The 20,587-nt window shown below is 44.1% G+C and overlaps 1 protein-coding gene across 1 annotated transcript; it reads left to right on the plus strand.

The window, feature by feature from the left end:
- The first annotated feature begins 4,663 nt into the window (after positions 1-4,663).
- Positions 4,664-19,718, plus strand: MEIG1 (meiosis/spermiogenesis associated 1). The gene is made up of 3 exons (XM_024253235.2): positions 4,664-5,196; positions 12,944-13,110; positions 19,376-19,718. The coding sequence occupies exons 2-3, from the start codon at positions 12,973-12,975 to the stop codon at positions 19,502-19,504; spliced, it is 267 nt and encodes an 88-aa protein (XP_024109003.2). The 5' UTR covers positions 4,664-5,196; positions 12,944-12,972; the 3' UTR covers positions 19,505-19,718.
- The last annotated feature ends 869 nt before the right edge of the window (positions 19,719-20,587 follow it).

Raw genomic sequence — 20,587 nt, forward strand, 5'->3', positions numbered from 1 at the left:
GTCCCCAGCCGACGAGGTGACTGGGCTGCGGAGCTGCGCTTAGAAATCATTCTTCGTTCCGCTTCCTGCTTGTCTGCTGCTAGCCTGAAACCCGAGCTCAGTTCCTCGCCCTCTCTCTTCTGTTCCCAATATCTAACCTTGTGGGATAACCGTGAAGATTGTATGAGAAAGTTTGTATCTGACTCATGGTAGATTCAGTAACTATTAATTCCCTCTTCCGTTTATATAATCTACAAACTGAATAAGTCATCTCTGCGTGATCTTGGGGCAAATAAGATCCCAATAATGTCTTCGCTGCTGGCCTCTCCCCTGGGCCCCCACCTTTTTGAGCTATACTTTTAGGAAGTTAGAATGATGTATTAAAAAAAAAAAAAAAGATGGGAGGAAAGGTCTAAAATTTTTTAACAACCAAAGCAACTTTATGAAAAAGTTTGTTAAACCTTTTATTGTATTTCATTTATTGTATTACAATAAACCAAATAATCACCATGACATTTATTGTGCTCCTTCCTATCAAATCTCCTTAGTATAATTAAACACAAACAACCCAGAACACTTTTGCTTTATTTTATTTATTTATTGAGTTTGAGTCTAGTTCTATCGCCCAGGCTGGAGTGCAGTGGCGTGATTTCGGCTCACTGCAACCTCCGCCTCCCACGTTCAGGCGATTCTCCAGCCTCAGCCTCCAGAGTAGGTGGGACTACAGGCACGCGCCACCACGCCTGGCTCATTTTTGTATTTTTAGCAGAGACGGGGTTTCACCACGTTGACTAGGCTGGTCTCGAGCTCCTGGCCTCATGCGATCTGCTCACCTCGGCCTCCCAAAGTGCTGGGTGAGCCATTGTACCCGGCTTTCCAGGCCTCCATAACACTTGAAGTCCTGCTTTGTGCACAGCACGGTGACGAACCTTCGGGTAGCATTCAATCTATCTGGGGACAACATGTTTGCAGAATATGGCAAATAAATGCTTCCACAGAGACGCAAGGTAACATGAGAATAAATCCAGGAACAAAGATTTCTGACCAAGGAAATCAGGAATCAGAATGCCATCCCAGCCCAGCGCAGTGGCTCATGCCTGTAATCCCAGCACTTTGGAGGGCTGAGGCAGGTGATCACCTGAGGTCAGGAGTTCAAGACCAGCCTGGACAACATGGTGAAACCCCATCTCTACTAAAAATACAAAAATCGGTCGGGCATGGTGGCACATTGTAATTCCAGCTACTCGGGAGGCTGAGGCAGGAGAATCACTTGAACCTGGGAGGCGGAGGTTGCAGTGAGCCTAGATCACGCAGTTCACTCCAGCCTGGGCAACAGAGAGAGACTCTGTCTCAAAAAAACAAAACAAAACAGAATGACATCCCTAGTGAATGTCAGCTTGTTCCTGTAGTCATGATACTCAGAGTTCTATTCAAATACAGATTTCCAGGACATCTTGAGGACGGGGAGGAAGGGTGACCTGGAAAGGTATACACAACATAATCACTAATTGAGGTAAAATATCCTGCTAGTATACTACTGGCAACAGCTTTGATGGTTTGTCTTACAACACATGGGAACAACTGCCCTGGCAGGGTTATGGAGACCTAACAACAAATTCTGCTGTGAGTCTACTGTCCGAAGAATCTCATGGTGGAGTTCCCGGAAAGGCAGGTCAAGATAATGCTCGTGATCTTATTTATTTTCTCACTTATTTATCGCCTCCTCTTTCCACAATGGATACAGTACAAACAAAGGGAAATAGAGTCAGGACAAAGAGAAAGACGGGATAGAAAATAGGCAAGATAGGTAAGCATAGCCCAGACCAAACCTAGCGAATCAGAAACTCTGGGAGAGTGGGGCCTGGCAGTTTGCAGCTTAACACACCTTCTAGGTGATTCTGATGGATCTTAAAGTTTGAGAACCACTGGATTCGAGTCTAAAGAACATTCAGGGCCAGTGTGGTGGCTCATGCCTATAATCCCAACACTCTGGGAGGCCGACGCAGGTGGATCACCCGAGGTCAGGAGTTCGAGACCAGCCTGACCAACATGGGGAAACCCCTTCTCTACTAAAAATAAAAAAAAAATAGCCAGGCATGGTGGCAGGGGCCTGTAATCCCAGCTACTCAGGAGGCTGAGGCAGGAGAATCACTTGTACCCAGGACACGGAAATTGCAGTGAGCTGAGATTGCACTATTGCACTCCAGCCTAGGGAACAAGAGCAAAACTCCATCTCAAAAACAAAACAAAACAAAACAAAAAAAACACAACACTCAGGAAATCTGGGACAGGAATTCAGGTAGGAAGCTGCTGCAATACTGCTGGAAATGTGATGGTGAAGCTTAATTCATTCAGCAAATGTATTCATTCACTGACCATCTACTGTGTATCAGACACTGTTCTAGACACTAAAGATACAGTAGTGAGCAAAGTAGACAAAAAATATGGCCCATCCTGGTGGCTCCTGCCTGTAATCTCAGCACTTTGGGAGGCCAAGGCAGGTGGATCACTTGAGGCCAGGAGTTTAAGACCAACATGACAAAACCCCAGCTCTACTAAAGATGCAAAAAAAATTAGCCGGGTGTGGTGGTACACCTACAATAACAACTACTTGGGAGCTGAGGCACAAGAATTACTTGAACCCGGAGGTAGAGGTTGCAGTGAGCCAAGACGGCGCCACTGCACTCCAGCCTGGATGACAAAAGAGACCGTGTCTCAAAAAAATAAAAATAAAAAAGCAGACAAAAATCCCCGTGGACGTGGGAGTGTACATTCTAATGGAAGTAATTACTGTCTACCATTTATGTAGTTCCAGATGTGATCAGTGTTTTATACTTATTATTTCATCCTCACATCCTACCTGCCCATCAGATAGGTACACTTTCTGTCCTTATTTGCCAGTTGAGGATACGGAGGTTAAGTAGCTTGTCCAGGGTCATGTTGCTACTAAGTAGAGCTCAGATTTAAATCCAAGAAGGCCACCACACTTTTAGACACTGTGCTCTCTGACAACACACTGCTAGCCACCATGCCATGCTGCCTCCACAGCATTGGAGGGGCAGTGATGAAATATACTGATTCAAAATATATCCCTTTAGCACCTACTGTGTGCTAGGCACTGTTAGGCCAGTGTGGCTGCAGCAGAATGATCTGGGGCTACAGAGGAAGGAGGGAGGGTGTTGTGAGCAAATCTTACAGGGCTTTGCTCACCATGTATAGCCTCTGGTTTTCGCTCTCCATAAGATGGGAAGCCACTGCAGGGTTGTGAGCAGAGGACTGACATAATTTGACTTAGGTTTTTTTATTTTGTTTTGTTTGAGACGGAGTCTCCCTCTATGCCCAGGCTGGAGTGCAGTGATGCAATCTCGGCTCACTGCCACCTCCACCTCCACCTCCTGGGTTCAAGCGATTCTCCTGCCTCAGCCTCCCGAGTAGCTGGGACTACAGGTGCATGCCACCACTCCCAGCTAGTTCTTTTGTATTTTTAGTAGAGACGGGGTTTCACCATATTGGCCAGGCTGGTCTCGAACTCCTGACCTCATGATCCACCCACCTCAGCCTCCCAAAGTGCTGGGATTACAGACGTGAGCCACCGCGCCCAGCCTTGACTTAGGTTTTAAACAGATTGCATTGACTGTTGTGTTGACAACAGACTATAGAGGGGGGACAGAGAGCTGTTGGGACGGTTGTAATTACCAGAAAAGGGAAAAATTATGATGGCTTGAGTAGAAGCTATAAAGCCAGCAGGTTGCACTGATGGATATGGAAAGAGAGGGCTCTAGGCCTCATCTACTAAAAGACATGAAGAAGGAGCGGAGCTTTTGTATTTGTTTTGGCAGGGAGGTGTTTGGGGAGGTTGTTTTGTACAACCAAGTGGATGTTGAATACACATTGATATACAAATCTAAAGTTCAGAGAAAGACCGGGCTGAAGAGAGAAATTTGGCAGTTGTAAGTAAATAGTTTTTTGTTTTGTTTTTAATTTTACTAAGTATTTCCTTTGTTTTAGTATGACTCATTCATTTAGAAGTTTATATAATTTAATTTGTAATATGGCTTGTGTTTTTGTTTTGTTTTGGGCAGGTGCCCGAGGCCCTTGTCATCTTCATTGACTCTAGCTCATGGCTTGTGTTTAACAACTAGCTCAAAAAAATTCCTAAAAATTTAATTACTGAGTCTCCAGAGCTCTAATGAGCTGGCTCCAGCACACAGTTGCTCCTTTCCTTCATTCAACAATTTTACAAGTCCTGATGGCTCTACGTTCACAATATGTAACTTGGCCAGGCGCGGTGGCCCACGCCTGTAATCCCAGCACTTTGGGAGACCGAGGCGAGTGGATCACGAGGTCAGGAGATTGAGATCATCCTGGCTAACACGGTGAAACCCCGTCTCTACTAAAAATACAAAAAATTAGCCAGGCTTTGTGGCGAGCGCCTATAGTCCCAGCTACTCGGGAGGCTGAGGCAGGAGAAGGGCGTGAACCTGGGAGGCGGAGCTTGCAGTGAGCCCAGATAGCGCCACTGCACTCCAGCCTGGGCGACAGAGCGAGACTCCGTCTCAAAATATATATATATATATATATATATATATATCTTGAATCTCATCACTTTTCGCTAAAATAGATAGTACTGTGATATAGTAATAGATAATGCCAGAAAAAATAATTAAAGCTATAGATATCATCTAATGTAGGTTTACTGATTGTCAGGCACTATGGCGACTCTCTGGATTGGTTCATTCCCCGCAAATGAATAGATAGGAGATATCTACTATCAGGAACTACGAACAGTCTCCGTGCTGTGATCTGCTTTCACAGGGAATTTTGTCTGGGATTCAAGCAGCAGCAAGTAACCCATTTCGCCCTCTATCTCTGCTCAGGGGTAAGCCCTGGCAGCGCTCCCACCTGGGACCTACATTGACTTAGGAAGATGAGCCTGCGCCCACTCCAGCCCTGGCGCATGCGCATAAAAGCCCATGCCCGGCGGCGGGGCCTGAGCTAGCTGGGCGGGGCCTGAAGGAGCCGGGAGCTCCTGCAGCTCCACCGCGTTACTAAGAGACGCGAGGGTCGCGGAGGCCACAACACTTGGCCTCTCGCTGGCCCTGCCCGCGGATCCCGAGTAGAGAACGAGAGCACCCACGCCCGCCTGCAAGCTCCCGGGCGCCCCCGGCCTCTTCTGCTCGGCGGAACGAGGATAACCCCGCAGAGCCGGACCCAGGGGTGGGTGGATGCGTCGCTGGAGGCGGGGGCCCTGCCCGCCAACCCCTGAGCCCCGGCCGTAGCCCCACCCCGGAAGTTCTTGCCCCGCCTTCTCCGCCCCGCCATCTCCGCCCCGCCATTCTCTGCTGTCTCCTGAGGTTTGCCGGAAGATCCGGTGGTTTTCATGTCTCTTCCGTGATTTTCAGGGAGGAGGGTCACTATTTGGCCCTTCCAGAATCTCAGGGTCCGGTTCTCCCGGAAGTTTCCGGGCTGCCCCGGACTCCATTGACTTTAGGGGCCGCGACTCCGAGGGCTCCGATTTGGGCCCTAGATTTTGGAATACTGTGTTTTGTCCATCCCAGCCTTCACCAGGCGGATTTCACCTCCCACACAGTGATTTATAGCAGAAAGGAAGTTGGAGGGATGGGGACTGCAGGTTAGCTGTAGGGGCCGGAAGGGAGCGGTTTTGTGCTGCACCCAGGCAGGTTAGCACTCCCAGAGCAGGGACCGCCAGGCGTGCTTTGGGAACCGCTTTTGTCTTTCAGATGAACGCCCGGCGACCGCAGACAGGAGTTCCAGAACCTTAGAGACCGGCTATTGCTTCTCTTTAAGTTCAGGAAACAGGCGCAGGCGTGTTCATGGGCTTGCCTAAGGTTACGTGCTGGTTACAGGGCTCCTCCTGCTGCCTCTTAGGAACAGAAATAATCTAATAGGAGAAAAAAATGGACTATTAGGGAGGCTAATGCTCTTGAAGTGTTAATACTACTAAAAGTAAAAGCGCTTTTCAGAATGAAAGGGAAGTGAAAAGGGAATTTGGGTGGCTGGCTACATCAGAAGCTTCTGTTACTACTTTAGATTGTCAGGGAGTTGAGATGGTGTTGGTTTTTTTTGTTTTTGTTTTTTTGAGACAGAGTCTCGCTCTGTCACCCAGGCTGGAGTGCAGTGGCGCGATCTCGGCTCACTGCAAGCTCCGCCTCCCGGGTTCACGCCATTCTCCTGCCTCAGCCTCCCGAGTAGCTGGGACTACAGGCGCCCGCCACGATGCCCGGCTAATTTTTTGTATTTTTAGTAGAGACGGGTTTTCACTTTGTTAGCCAGGATGGTCTCGATCTCCTGACCTCGTGATCCACCCGTCTCGGTCTCCCAAAGTGCTGGGATTACAGGAGTGAGCCACCGCGCCGAGATGGTGTGTTTTTAAAATAACGTGCGCGAGGCTGGGCGTGCTCACGCCTGTAATCCCAGCACTTTGGGAGGCTGAGGCAGGGGGATCACCTGAGGTCGGGAATTCGAGACCAGCCTGACCAACATGGGAAAACCTCGTCTGTACTAAAAATACAAAAAAAATTAACCAGGCATGGTGGCGCATGCCTGTAATTCCAGCTACTCGGGAGGCTGCGGCAGGAGAATCGCTTTAACCCGGGAGGCGGAGGTTGTGGTGAGACAAGATCGCGCCGTTGCACTCCAGCCTGAGCAACAAGAGCGAAACTCCATCTCAAAAAAATAATAATAATAAATAAATAATAAATAAATAAATAAATAACATGCTCCTCAATTTAACCATGGGATTATGTCCCAATACACCCGTGGTAGGCGAAAATGCATTTAATTCACCTAGCCAACTTTAAACGCCCTCAGAACACTTACTTCCCCTGCAGTTGGGCAACATCATCTAACACAAAGCCTATTTTATAATAAAGTGTTGACTATGTCATGTAACTTACTGAATACTGTATTCAAAGTGGAAAACGATGGTTGTATGGGTACTCGAATTATTGAATACGTATTGCTTTTGCACCATGGTAAAGTGGAGATATGAGTTGAACCATTCTACAGGACCATCTGTATACATATAAACCCTAAGTGTTTCATATAATTCAGTTTCACAAACCAGAAACTCAGGCATTGCTGTTTCCTGTTTGTGGAGCTACAACTTGGTATTTTAGACATCAAATTTATTTATTTTTTGAGATGGTGTCTTGCTCTGTCACCCAGGCTGGAGTGCAGTGGCGCGATCTTGGCTCACTGCACCCTCCCTCTCCTGGGTTCAAGTGATTCTCCTGCCTCAGCCTCCTGAAGTAGCTGGGACTACAGGCGTCTGCCACCACATCCGGCTAATTTTTTTTTTTTTTAAGTAAAGACGGGGTTTCACCATGTTGGCTAGGCTGGTCTGGAACTCCTGACCTCAGGTGATCCACCTGCCTCGGCCTCCCAAAGTGCTGGGATTACAGGTGTGAGCCACTGTGCATGGCCCAGATGTTTATTTTTATTTATTTATTTTTTAATATTTTTTCCTTGAGGCAGGGTCTCATTCTTGTCTCCCAGGCCGGAATGCAGTGACTTGATCACAGCTCACTGTGGCCTCAACCTTGGGGGCTCAAACAATCCTCCCACCTTAGCCTCCCCAGTAGCAGAGACTACAGGCATGGGCCACCACACCCAGCTAATTTTATTTTTTGTAGAGATAGGGTCTCACTATGTTGTCCACGCTGGTCTTGAACTCAGACTCAAATGATCCTCCCTCCTCAGTCTCAGAAAGAGCTGGGATTACAGGTGTGAGCCGCTGCATCCGGCCATTAAATGTATTTTTTTATCAATTCTTTTTTTGGCACAACTGCCAGTAAAGAAACCACTCAGTCTGCAAGTGCTAAGTACTAGCAGAATTAGAACTGCCACTGAATTTCCTAGAATCACTGAAAAATTTAATCAAGGAATTGTAAGTTGATCTTTCCTAATTTTAGTTTCATTTTGTGTTTTTAATAAACTGAAAGTAAGGGCAAAAAAAAGAATTTCCACCACCACTTATATAGCATAGTTACAGTAGTCACTAGAGTTCCTACTATGGTGAAATTTACATTCATATTCTCTTTAGGTATTTTGGGAAAATAAAATTTTGAAATGCTTAATAATAACCGGAAGATGTCTATTTCTACTGAGAAAAGTGGTGATTTCCCCCATAGTCCAATTGAATACAGCATATTTTCTGCTCTTCTATTAAATGTAGCATTTTTATGTATAGTTGCCATAATTTTTTGAGCTGAAAGTGACAAAATATTATATAGTGGCATTCAAGAAAATACGTTTCAAATGAATATGAGCAAAAAGTCAAGCCTAAAGCAAAAAGGACTTGGATAAGACAAAAATTAAGATTGTATCACTACATGTGCTTCATCTGTAAAAGTCCTATAAGTAATACAGTCACTAAATTCATATAAAAATATGACTAATTTTGAAAGTTTTTTTTTTTTTTTTCCAGACAGCGTCTCACTCTGTCACCCAGGCTGGAGTGCAGTGGCACCATCTCGGCTCACTGCAACCTCCGCCTCCCAGGTTCAAGCAGTTCTCTGCTTCAGCCTCCTGATTAGCTGGGATTACAGGCATGCGCCACCACGCCCGGCTAATTTTTGTATTTTTAGTAGACACGGGGTTTCACCGTCTTGTCCAGGCTGGTCTTGAACTCCTCACCTCGTGATCCACCCACCTCAGCCTCCCAGAGTGCTGGGATTACAGGCATGAGCCACCGTTCCTGTCCTGAAAGTATTTTAATACAGTGAATTCACTAACTTTTTTTTTCTCTTAATTTAGACAGAGTTTCACTCTTGTTGCCCAGGCTGGAGTGCAATGGTGTGATCTCGGCTCACTGCAACCTCCGCCTCCCAGGTTCAAGCAATTCTCCTACCTCAGCCTCTTGATTAGCTGGGATTACAGGCATGCGCAACCACGCCCGGCTAATTTTGTACTTTTAGTAGAGACAGGGGTTTCTCCATGTTGGTCAGGCTTGTCTCGAATTCCCGACCTCAGGTGATCCACCCACCTCAGCCTCCCAAAGTGCTGGGATTACAGGCATGAGCCACCACGCCCAGCCTAACTTTTTTCTTTAATATTTCTTAGAACTTTTTCCTGTGTAATATATCTATATTCCTGTGTAATATTTCATATTATATATATGAATGGATTCTTAGGCTGTATCACACGTCCAACTCACCTCTTTGTCATAGGTGGTATATTGCTATTATATTGTGCAGCAGTGGAGTAGTGAACTTCCCACTAGAATGAATGGCATTAAAGGACAAAGGTTTCACTGAAGCGTGGCTTATTTATTGTTTTGCCAGGTGTTCCAAATTTTATATAAATTCGTATAATACTATAAAACTAGACCGAGTGCGGTGGCTTACACCTGTAATCACAGCACTTTGGGAGGCCGAGGTACACACGGATCACTTGAGACCAGGAGTTCAAGACCAACCAGCCTGCGAAACATGGTGAAACCCATCTCTACTAAAAATATAAAAATTTGGCCAGGCGTGGTGGCTCACGCCTGTAATCCTGGCATTTTGGGAGGCTGAGGCAGGCGGATCATGAGGTCAGGAGATCAAGACCATCCTGGCTAATACAGTGAAACCCCGTGTCTACTAAAAATACAAAAAATTAGCCGGGCGTGGTAGCGGGCACCTGTAGTCCCAGCTACTCAAGAGGCTGAGGCAGCAGAATGGCATGAACCTGGGAAGTAGAGCTTGCAGTGAGCCGAGATGGCGCCTCTGCACTCCAGCATGGCAACAGAGGGAGACTCCATCTCAAAAAAAAAAGAAAAGAAAAAAATATATATATATAAATTAGCTGTGTAGGGTGTTGTGCATCTGTAGTCCCAGCTACTCAGGAGGGTGGTGTGCATCTGTAGTCCCAGCTACTCAGGAGGGTGGTGTGCATCTGTAGTCCCAGCTACTCAGGAGGGTGGTGTGCATCTGTAGTCCCAGCTACTCAGGAGGGTGAGGCAGGAGAATCTCTTGAACCCAGGAGGCCACAGTGAGCCAAGATGACACCACTGCACTCCAGCCAGAGTGATGCAGTGAGACTCCATCTCAAAAAAAAAAAAGAAAAAAAAAGAATTGCCTTAAAATGCAACATGGGCCTGAGCCTAAGTCAATATCTAAAGATCAAAAGTTTTTAAGAAGTCAACATACTGACAAAACTCTGATTTTCTTTGATCTGATCCATGTACATGTTGGTATGCACATTGGAAAAAATGCAAACAGCAATGCTAATGCTACTGACATCGTTTCTTCTTTTATCAGGGTAAGAACTGTGTGACTTACGCCTTCATTTAGATTCTTTTAAATCTGGAGCTAAGTTCAAACTCTGGGAATTATGATTTCAGAATGCAGCGGGCCCGGCGCAGTGGCTCACACCTGTAATCCCAGCACTTTGGGAGGCTGAGGCGGATGGATCACAAGGTCAAGAGATCGAAACCATCCTGGCCAGTAGGGTGAAACCCCATCTACTAAAAATACAAAAATTAGCTGGGCGTGGTGGCGCGTGCCTGTAGTCCCAGCTACTCAGGAGGCTAAGGCAGGAGAATCGCTTAAACCTGGGAAGCAGAGGTTGCAGTGAGCAGAGTTCACGCCACTGCACTCCAGCCTGGTGACAGAGCGAGACACTGTCTCAAAAAAAAAAAAAAAAAAAAAAAAGAATATAAACACTGTAATCTTTAGAATGTTAAGTAATTTAACAAAAATCTATATAGGAAGAGCGTTGGAACAACTTTCTTGTTTTTCATAGAAAAGAGTCCATTGGTACCTGTGACTTAGCCTCCTAACAGTCTTCATTATCTTTTTTTACTAACAACTAAGGGAACATTTAGGCTACATCTTTCATATTGAAGAAATATTTGTCTGAAATTCAGCAAGTCTGTCCATTTTATTTCCATTTCCTATTTTTCCTCTATTAAATCCAAGTAAAGCTAAATTTATGTCTTGTAAAAGCATTTACTAGAAGATCCTTTTAAATAAAACTTTTAAGTGTATGTTAATTAATCATATATTTAGCATGATTTTTACCCAGTATGAAGGATGGATATTTCTAATTAATGGGATGCTTATTTTGAGTTTTCCTTTATATATATGTATTTAAGTGTGTGTGTATGTGTGTGTATATATATATATACACTTTTTTTTTTTTGGAGCCAGAGTCTTGCTCTGTCACCCAGGCTGGAGTGCAATGGAGCAATCTTGGCTCCCTGGAACCTCCACCTCCTGGGTTTCAAGCGATTCTCAAGCCTCAGCCTCCTAAGTAGCTGGGATTGCAGGCACCTGCCACCACGCCCAGTTCAATTTTTTTTTTTTTTTTCTTTTTGAGAAGGAGTTTCGCTCATGTTTCCCAGGCTAAAGTGCAATGGTGTGATCTCAGCTCACTGCAACCTCCACCTCCCAGGTTCAAGCAATTCTCCTGCTTCAGCCTCCCAAGTAGTTGGGATTACAGGCATGTGCCACCACGCCTGGCTAATTTTGTATGTTTAATACAGACGGGGTTTCACCATGTTGGCCAGGCTGGTCTTGAACTCCTGACCTCAGGTCTCCTGACCTCAGTCTCCCAAAGTGCTTGGATTACAGGCCCGAGCCACCATGTCCAGACTTTCCCTGTTATACTTTAATGTATTTCTTGACCTTTTAAACATAATGAGCATTTGTCATTGTGATTGAAAAAAATTCATAAAATATTAATTTATTTACAGGATCTGACTTTAATGTGTTTCAGCCAATAGAAATATATTTTAATAGAAGAATGGATTCAAGGAATCATAGTGAAAATTCTGTACACTTTATTTCAGTTAAATGACATATATTTTGTTAATAAAATTAGTAGCTGAGAAAACAAGTGTAAGATTATGCCTTTGAAAAACTTGCTATGAAAGTTTGGTGAATAGACAATTACATGAACTAAAGTCGTATATTAGACTTTCCAAGACTATTAGTGACCTCCTACACTGTTTTTAAATCCATGGTCTCAGTACCACGACAGCCACACAGCATGCATGGAATCTGTGTTAGGCCATCTTCTCACATTGGTTCATCAAAAGATCAGGTACTATAGTGACCTCAGTAAATGAATTGCAGCAATTGGGATGTCTCCAAGCAATTAAGAAGTGAAAAAGAATAAACCATTCCCTCCCAGAAACAAGAAAGCGAACAGAGTGAGAAGACGGGTCTTACATTCCCTTTTTGAGAGAGAGAGAGAGAGAGAGAGAGAGAGAGAGAGAGAGAGAGAGAGAGAGATGCAGCTTTGAACATAAGTAATGGAATGGTGGTGGATATTTTGACAATCTACTAAGCATGTTTTCAGAAATGTGCAAACTATTACCTGGAACTCCAGTATTTGTATACAGCTTTTAGAACATCACTCCATAACTCCAACTCTGACTGGGATTTTATTGATAAAGAAATAAACAGTTTTCTGTGTATCTTTCAGGGACTTGGGGTTTTTTTTGTTTGTTACACTTTTATCCCCACAAAATAGAGCATGAATCTTTCTCAATCTTGGAATTGTATGTTTAAAAACTAATATATTTAATGGGATTCTCAACTCTAAGTATAATTTTTAAGTGTTAGTTTTGTTTATTCTCTTTTTTTTTTTTTTTTTGAGATGGAGTCTTGCTCTGTTACCCAGGCTGGAGTGCGGTGGCACAATCTCAGCTCACTGCACCCTCCGCCTCCTGGGTTCAAGCCGTTCTCCTGGCTCAGCTGCCCCATTAGCTGGGATTACAGGCATGCACCACCATGCCCAGCTAATTTTTGTATTTTTAGTAGAGACGGTGTTTCACCATGTTGGCCAGGCTGGTCTCAAACTCCTGACCTCGTGATCTGCCCGCCTTAGCCTCCCAAAGTGCTGGGATTACAGGCGTGAGCCACCACACCCGGCCAGTTTTGTATATTCTTAAAGGGAATTTCAAAATTGTCACTATTACATTATCTATTAATATTGTTTTAACATCTTTCAGATATTATTGATAATAAGGCCTCTGTAACCATGGCTAGTTCTGACGTAAAACCAAAATCAATAAGTCGTGCCAAAAAATGGTCAGAAGAGATAGAAAATCTGTACAGATTTCAACAAGCAGGATATCGGGATGAAACCGAATATAGACAAGTGAAACAAGTTTCTGTGGTAAGATTTATGTCTCTACAAACCTCAACTCGAAATGCATTTCTCAGATGCTGAAAAGTATTTTATAAACAACCAGAGAATAACTGAAGGGAATTCTACTCCAACTCTCTCATTTTATTTGTTTACTTTTATTTTACTTTATTTTTTGAGAAAGAGTCTCATTCTGTCACCCAGGTTGGAGCGCAGTGACACAATCTCGGCACACTCCACCTCCTGGATTCAAGGGATTCTCCTGCCTCAGCCTCGCAAGTAGCTGGGATCACAGGCGTGCGCCACCACGCCTGGCTAATTTTTGTATTTTTGTAGAGATGGGATTTTGCCATGTTTGGCCAGGCTGGTCTTGAACTCCTGACCTCAAGTGATCCACCCGCCTCAGCTTCCCAGAGTGCTAGGATTACAGGCAATAGCCATGACGCCCAGCCAGACTCTCTCATCTTATTAAGGGGGAGAGGCCCAGAAGAGTGATTTGCAGGCAGAGTGGGAGAAGACGTGGTCATTCAGCTGGGCACATTCAGAATGTCCTCTTTTATTGAGCAACTGTGCTCTGCTAAATGAATCTTTTATGGTAGACCACAAAAAAAGAACTGTTTTTCCTCACTCAGGTGATTTTATTATCAGATAATCAGTATGTTGGGTAACTATTATTTCCCTCCTGTTACTTTTTATTTTAACCATGAATTAGAAAGAGGTTAAAATCCTGTGTTTTTTTGTGGTGATTATACCTTACAAACAAAAGTGTTAGAACAACTCGTGACTTTGGTAGTATATCCCAGGCTTTCCTGAGAGAATAGAGACCTAGCTTTGCTTTACGAAGGCTAGACCAAAGTCTAGATTTGGCTCCCGTTTATACTGTGTGGTTCTTCTTAACTTACTTATTCTCTTGGCTACTAAGAGACTTTTTTTTTTTTTTTTGAGACAGAGTCTCGCTCTGTCACCCAGGCTGGAGTGCACTGGCGCAATCTTGGCTCACTGCAACCTCCGCCTCCCGGGTTCAAGTGATTCTTAAGAGACATGTTTTTACAAATTCAGTTCACCCCTGAACAACACAGGGACTAGGGGCTTCAATGCTTCATGCTGTCAAAAATTTGTGTATAACTTTTGACTCCCCAAAACAACTACTAGTAACCTAGTGTTAACAGAAAGACTTGCCCATAAGGTAAATAATTGATCAACCCAGAAATACACTAATATCTTAATATATTTTATGCATTCATGACAAACATTTTTCTTAATTTTTTTTGATATTTATAGTCTGTGTGGTTAGCGAATTTTTTCAAATTGTTGCAAATCTCAAAAAAAAAATTTCAACAAAGTTTTTGAAAAAAATCCATGTATAAATGGACTCCCCAAGTTCAAACTTGCATTGGTCAAGGGTCAACTGTATTGTAAAATATGACATAGTATTCATAAATATATTTTAATTTTTAAATTTGGGATTATAACAGTGTTTATTAACTCAGTTGTTTATTTTTCATTATTTTTTACTAACTCATCATTTTTCAGAGACTAATGTGTAGATTTTGCAGATCACTATAAGCTCTTGTTTCTTTTTCTTTTATTCTGTTCTTTGACCTCTACTTAAAAATTCCTTTAAAAGTACATAGGAGGCTGGGAGTGGTGGCTCACGCCTATAATCCCAGCACTTTGGGAGGCCAAGGTAGGCAGATCACTTGAGGTCATGAGTTCAAGACCAGCCTGGCCAACATGGTGAAACCCTGTCTCTACTAAAAATACAAAAATTGGCCGGGCATGGTGGCATGCACCTGTAGTCCCAGCTACTTGGGAGGCTGAGGCAGGAGAATCACTTGAGCCCAGGAGGCGGAGGTTGCAGTGAGCCGAGATCACACCATTACACTACAGCCTGGGCAACAAAGCGAAACTCCATCTCAAATTAATAAATTAATTAAATTAAAAGTTTAAAAGTACATAGGAAAAATAATGGAGGCAATACGGAACTAAAATGTTATTGCCTCTTTAATAGACATTAATTTAGCAGACATTAAATTTTATTGGGGTTAACAATAAGATTTAAAATACTGATCAAGTGAAGATTGATTACTGTGACTTCCATATATCTGTCTTCTCAACCATTATACTCTATCCCCATTGCCAAGGGTAATTTTCATTACTATATCATCTATGGCTTTTAAATAGATAAAACAGAAGCATTATCATGTTTATGCTGTTTAAAATAAGCTTTGGGCCAGGCGTGTTGGCTCACACCTGTAATCCCAGCAGTTTGGGAGGCCGAGGCAGGCGGATCATCTGAGGTTGGGAGTTTGAAGCCAGCCTGACCAACGTGGAGAAACCCCATCTCTACTAAAAATACAAAATTAGCCGGGCATGGTGGCACATGCCTGTAATCCTAGCTATTCGGGAGGCTGAGGCAGGAGAATTGCTTGAAACAATGAGGTGGAGGTTGTAGTGAGCCGAGATCACGCCACTGCACTCCAGCCTGGGCAACAAGAGTGAAACTCCACCTCAAATAAATAAATAAATAAAATAAGCTTCATACCCTGCCTTAAGTTTGGGATGCCCCTAAAGATACACAAGCCTCAGACTCATAGGCGGCCAGGTGTGGTGACTTACGCCTCTAAGCCCGGTGCTTTGGGAGGCTGAGGCTGAAGGAGTGTTTGAGGCCAGGATTTCAAGACCAGCCTAGGCGACATAGTGAGACCCCATTTCTACAAAAAAATTTTTTTAATTAGCCAGGCATGGTGGAGTGTCTCTGTAGTCCCAGCTACTGGGAGGCTCAGGTGGGAGGATTGCTTGAGTGCGGGAGATCGAGGCTGCAGTGAGCTGTGATCACATCACTGCACACCAGCCTGGGTGAGAGAGCAAGACCATGTCTCAAAAAAAAAAAAAAAAAAAAGAAAAGAAAAGAAAAGAAAGTTGTCACGAGAATTAAATGTAATCACATGTTTGAAGTGCCTGACATTATAGTGCTCATAATTTGTTGGCCTGGGCACAGTGGCTCACGCCTGTAACCCCAGCACTTTGGGAGGCGGAGGCGGGCCGATCACCTGCAGTCAGGAGTTAGAGACCAGCCTGACCAACATGGTGAAACCCTGTCTCTACTAAAAATACAAAAAATCAGCTGGGCATGGTGGTGCACACATGTAATCCCAGCTACGAGGGAGGCTGAGGCAGGAGAATCACTTGAACCCAGGAGGGGGAGGTTACAGTAAGCTGAGATCATGCCACTGCACTCCAGCCGGGGTGACAGAGCGAGACTCCCCCACAAAAAATTTGTTGACTGAAGGAACAGCAAATGTTTAGTAAATGATAATTTTTATTAATCTCATCATCTTAGAGTCTAAAATAAGTAATAAGAACAATAAAACCTTATACAAATCAAAGTATATGTTCCTTAACAAAAAGAAGCACAGGGATTTAGAGGAAAACAAAATCATTTCCTTCCAGGGACAATCCCCAGAGAGGGCTTAGTGTCCCCAGTGGCATGTGCAGTGGGTCTTCAGGGACGGATAGGATGGTGACTGAAGGCTTGTTTTGGGTGGGATGTTTCTCCCAGTATGCAGTGGTTTGAGGGTTTGAGAGAAGTTGTTTCTCGTTACCTGGTGGTATAGTGCTTGCTGACCTTCCCTCCTGAGGGGAAAGTCCTTGAACTTGAGGATCTCATTCCATTCCACCACAGGCAAGAAGGTTTCCCAGATCAAATGGAAATGATCACGTTGAAAGTCAAGAAGAAAAAAAAGTTCAGAGATGCCAAGGGGCATCAAAAGGAAAAATGTCTAGAAGTCAACAAGCATAGGACCAACCTAGCTGTCTTAAGGATTGTCCCATATAAAGTAGCTTAGCTCCAGATGTTCAGAAGAGGCATTGGTTGTACTGTTTTCTCACCGGATCAGATGGTTTTAAGATAATCTGCTCCTGGCCCCAGGAGGGAAGAGGGCTGTAATGGAGCCTTGAGAACACCTTTCCCTGCCAAAAGTATTGGAAGCCACACAGGCAGGCGTGGCCTCAGTGTTGGAAAGGACTGCTGGTTTTCTGTAATGTATGTCAGAGGGCCTGCCAAGGCTTCTCAGATATGCTGTTACCTATTCTCGCTAATTCATAAGTAAATGAGATGACACAAAAAATGAAGATGTGTTATTAGAAAGTAAAAGACATGTGGACACAGATGGTATATTCATCTCCTCTTCCTACTGAAAGCTGAGATTTATTCATGGGGAACAGAAAAGGTGCAGGACTACCTGTATAGACGGTGTTGAAGAGCAGGATTTGGAGAAAGGGTGCAGGACTGCCTGTATAGACGGTGTTGAAGAACAGGATTTGGAGAAAGGGTGCAGGACTGCCTGTATAGACGGTGTTGAAGAACAGGATTTGGAGAAAGGGTGCAGGACTGCCTGTATAGACGGTGTTGAAGAACAGGATTTGGAGAAAGGGTGCAGGACTGCCTGTATAGACGGTGTTGAAGAACAGGATTTGGAGAAAGGGTGCAGGACTGCCTGTATAGACGGTGTTGAAGAACAGGATTTGGAGAAAGGGTGCAGGACTGCCTGTATAGACGGTGTTGAAGAACAGGATTTGGAGAAAGGGTGCAGGACTGCCTGTATAGACGGTGTTGAAGAACAGGATTTGGAGGAAGGGTGCAGGACTGCCTGTATAGATGGTGTTGAAGAGCAGGATTTGGTTTTCTACAACCTAGATGATGAGTTTTTGGTCATGATAAAGTGCATCTCACAAAATCTGAAAGGAACATATTTGACAGTAGTGCAATACATTAACCTGGCCAGGAAGGGATAACATTGAAGCGGAAGTGGAGAGACAGATCTCCAAATTAGATCAAGCCAAATGATAAAGTAAACAAACCAATATGGTATACAGAAGGAATGATAGGAGATGGCTGGGGACAGTGGCTCACGCCTGTAATCCCAACACTTTGGAAAGCCAAGACAGGAGGATCACTTGAGCCCAGGAGTTTGAGACCAACCTGGGCAACATATAATAATTAATAATAATCATAACAATAAAGAATGGTAGGAGAAATTAAAAAAAGATTTTTGACACTTTGGGAGGCCAAGGTAGGAGGATTGCTTGAGGCTAGGAGTTTGAGACCAGCCTGGGCAACATAGTGAGACCCTGTCTCTACAAAAAAAAAGAAAAATAGAAAACTTTTCTGGGCATGGTGGTGCATACCTGTAGTTCTAACTACTCAGGAGGCAGAGGCTGGAGGATCCCCCTGAGCCCAGGAGGTTGAGGCTGTAGTGAGCTATGATCGCACCACTGCACTACACCCTGGGAGACAGAGTGAGACCCTGTTTCAAAAAAAAAAAAAAATGGATTTCAAGGTGAACTTGAAATTGGGGCAGAAGGAAATGCATATACACCTTTGGATAGTTCTTGAGTTGCTTGCTTTATTCACTGTGTAGTCATCAACAATCAGCAGGCAGCACGTTCAAAATGGAGCCTGGGCTTAGCCCTAATTTCCTCCTGTGGTATTAATTTTAGAAGTTAGAATGTTTGAAATCTTTTGTAAACATAAGAGAAATGAAGTTTAGATTACCTTGAATGTTTTATCTTGGCCACAGTATTGAAATTTAAATCTAGAAATTGGAGCTGGGTGCAGTGGCTCAGGCCTGTAATTCCAGCACTTGGGAGGCCAAGCTGGGAGGATCACTTGACTCCAGCAGTTCGAGGCCAGCCTGGGCAATGTAGCAAGACTCTGTCTCCAAAATAAAACAAAATAAAATAAACCTAGAAATTGGGCTCTAGAGAAAAGCACTGAATTAGTTGTCTTTTTTTTTTTTTTTTTTTTTTTTTTGAGACAGGGTCTTGCTCTGTCGCCCAGGCTGGAGTGTGGTGGTGCCATCTAGGGTCACTGCAACCCCTGCCTCCAGAGTTCAAACGATTCTCCTGCCCGAGCCCCCTGAGTAGCTGGGATTATAGGCACCTACCATCACGCCCAGCTAATTTTTGTATTTTTAGTAGAGACAGGGTTTCATCATGTTGGCCAGGTTGGTCTTGAACTCCTGACCTCAATTGATCCACCTGCCTCAGCCTCCCAAAGTGCTGGGATTACAGGCATGAGCTATCGCACTCGGCCTGAATTAGTTATCTTACAGCATAAGGCTGCAATGTAAGATGTGTCTTGTGGGTATAATACTTTAAAAGCTCAAGCATTTTAAAATCTAATCTTATACTTTGTTCATATAAGTCATACTTTTTAACTATTTGATAGTAAAATATGAGATAAAAATCAACCCTGCATTGTAATGTTTGTACTCTGATTCTTGATGTGCAGGTAGATCGTTGGCCGGAGACAGGATATGTGAAGAAACTTCAGAGAAGGGACAATACGTTCTATTACTACAACAAACAGAGGGAATGTGATGACAAGGAAGTCCACAAAGTGAAAATTTATGCTTACTAGCCTGTCTTCTTTGTATTACTTGTCAATTATATTTTAAGAATTCATCATTTCCTTCTACATCGTGTAAATGTTTGTCATTTTATGAAATAATTCAAGATGCAGTCTTCAGTTTAATGTTTTGTGAAACACAAAAGCCAAGAGAATTGGTATCTGCTAATCACCTTGTCCTGTTCTAAGAACTGGCTGCAGATGCATTAAAGTTGTACTTTCTTGGTCCTGCTCTTTTTGTCCATTTTATTTTATTTTGAGACAGAGTCTCGCTCTGTCACCCAGGCTGGAGTGCAGTGGTGCAATCTCGGTTCACTGCAACCCCTGCCTCCTGGGTTCAAGTGATTCTCGTGCCTCAGCCTCCCAAGTAGCTATAATTACAGGTGTGCGCTACCATACCCATCTAATTTTTGTATTTTTAGTAGAGACAGGGTTTCATCACGTTGGCCAGGGTGGTCTCAAACTCCTGACCTCAGGTGATCTGCCCCCCTCAGCCTCCCAAAGTGCTGGCATTTCAGGCATGAGCCACCACACCCAGCCTCTGTCCATATTAACTGTGGTGTGATCACCATTAAGTATGGGAAAACACCTTTGAAATCATCCCAATGGTTAGACTAGTGACATATTTTCTTATAGCAGATAGTCTCAGTGCTCCACCTATACCCGCTCCTGGCATTTACATCCTTGCTAGAACATTGCTTTGAGTGCCAGATATGGGTCTTGGGGCCAAGGTCTTTCTCTTGCCCCTGGAGTCCTTTGCCTCTTGCTGGGCAAACTGGAAGTGTCAAGGAATAATGCCCCCCATGGAAGAAGTCCTCCACTAATGACCGATGGGAAGTAGAGATAGAAATCTCCCAGCAGGCTGGGCACAGTGGCCCACGCCTGAAATCCTAGCACTTTGGGAAGCCGAGAGGGGTGGATCACGAGGTCAGGAAATCAAGACCATCCTGGCTAGCAGGGTGAAACCCTGTCTCTACTAAAAAATACAAAAAATTACCTGGGAATGGTGGCAGGTGCCTGTAGTCCCAGCTGCTCAGAAGGCTGAGGCGAGAGAATGGTGTGAACCCAGGGGGCAGAGCTTGCAGTGAGCCAAGA

Source organism: Pongo abelii, chromosome 8 (assembly GCF_028885655.2).
Source record: "Pongo abelii isolate AG06213 chromosome 8, NHGRI_mPonAbe1-v2.0_pri, whole genome shotgun sequence".
NCBI classification, from domain to species: domain Eukaryota; kingdom Metazoa; phylum Chordata; class Mammalia; order Primates; family Hominidae; genus Pongo; species Pongo abelii.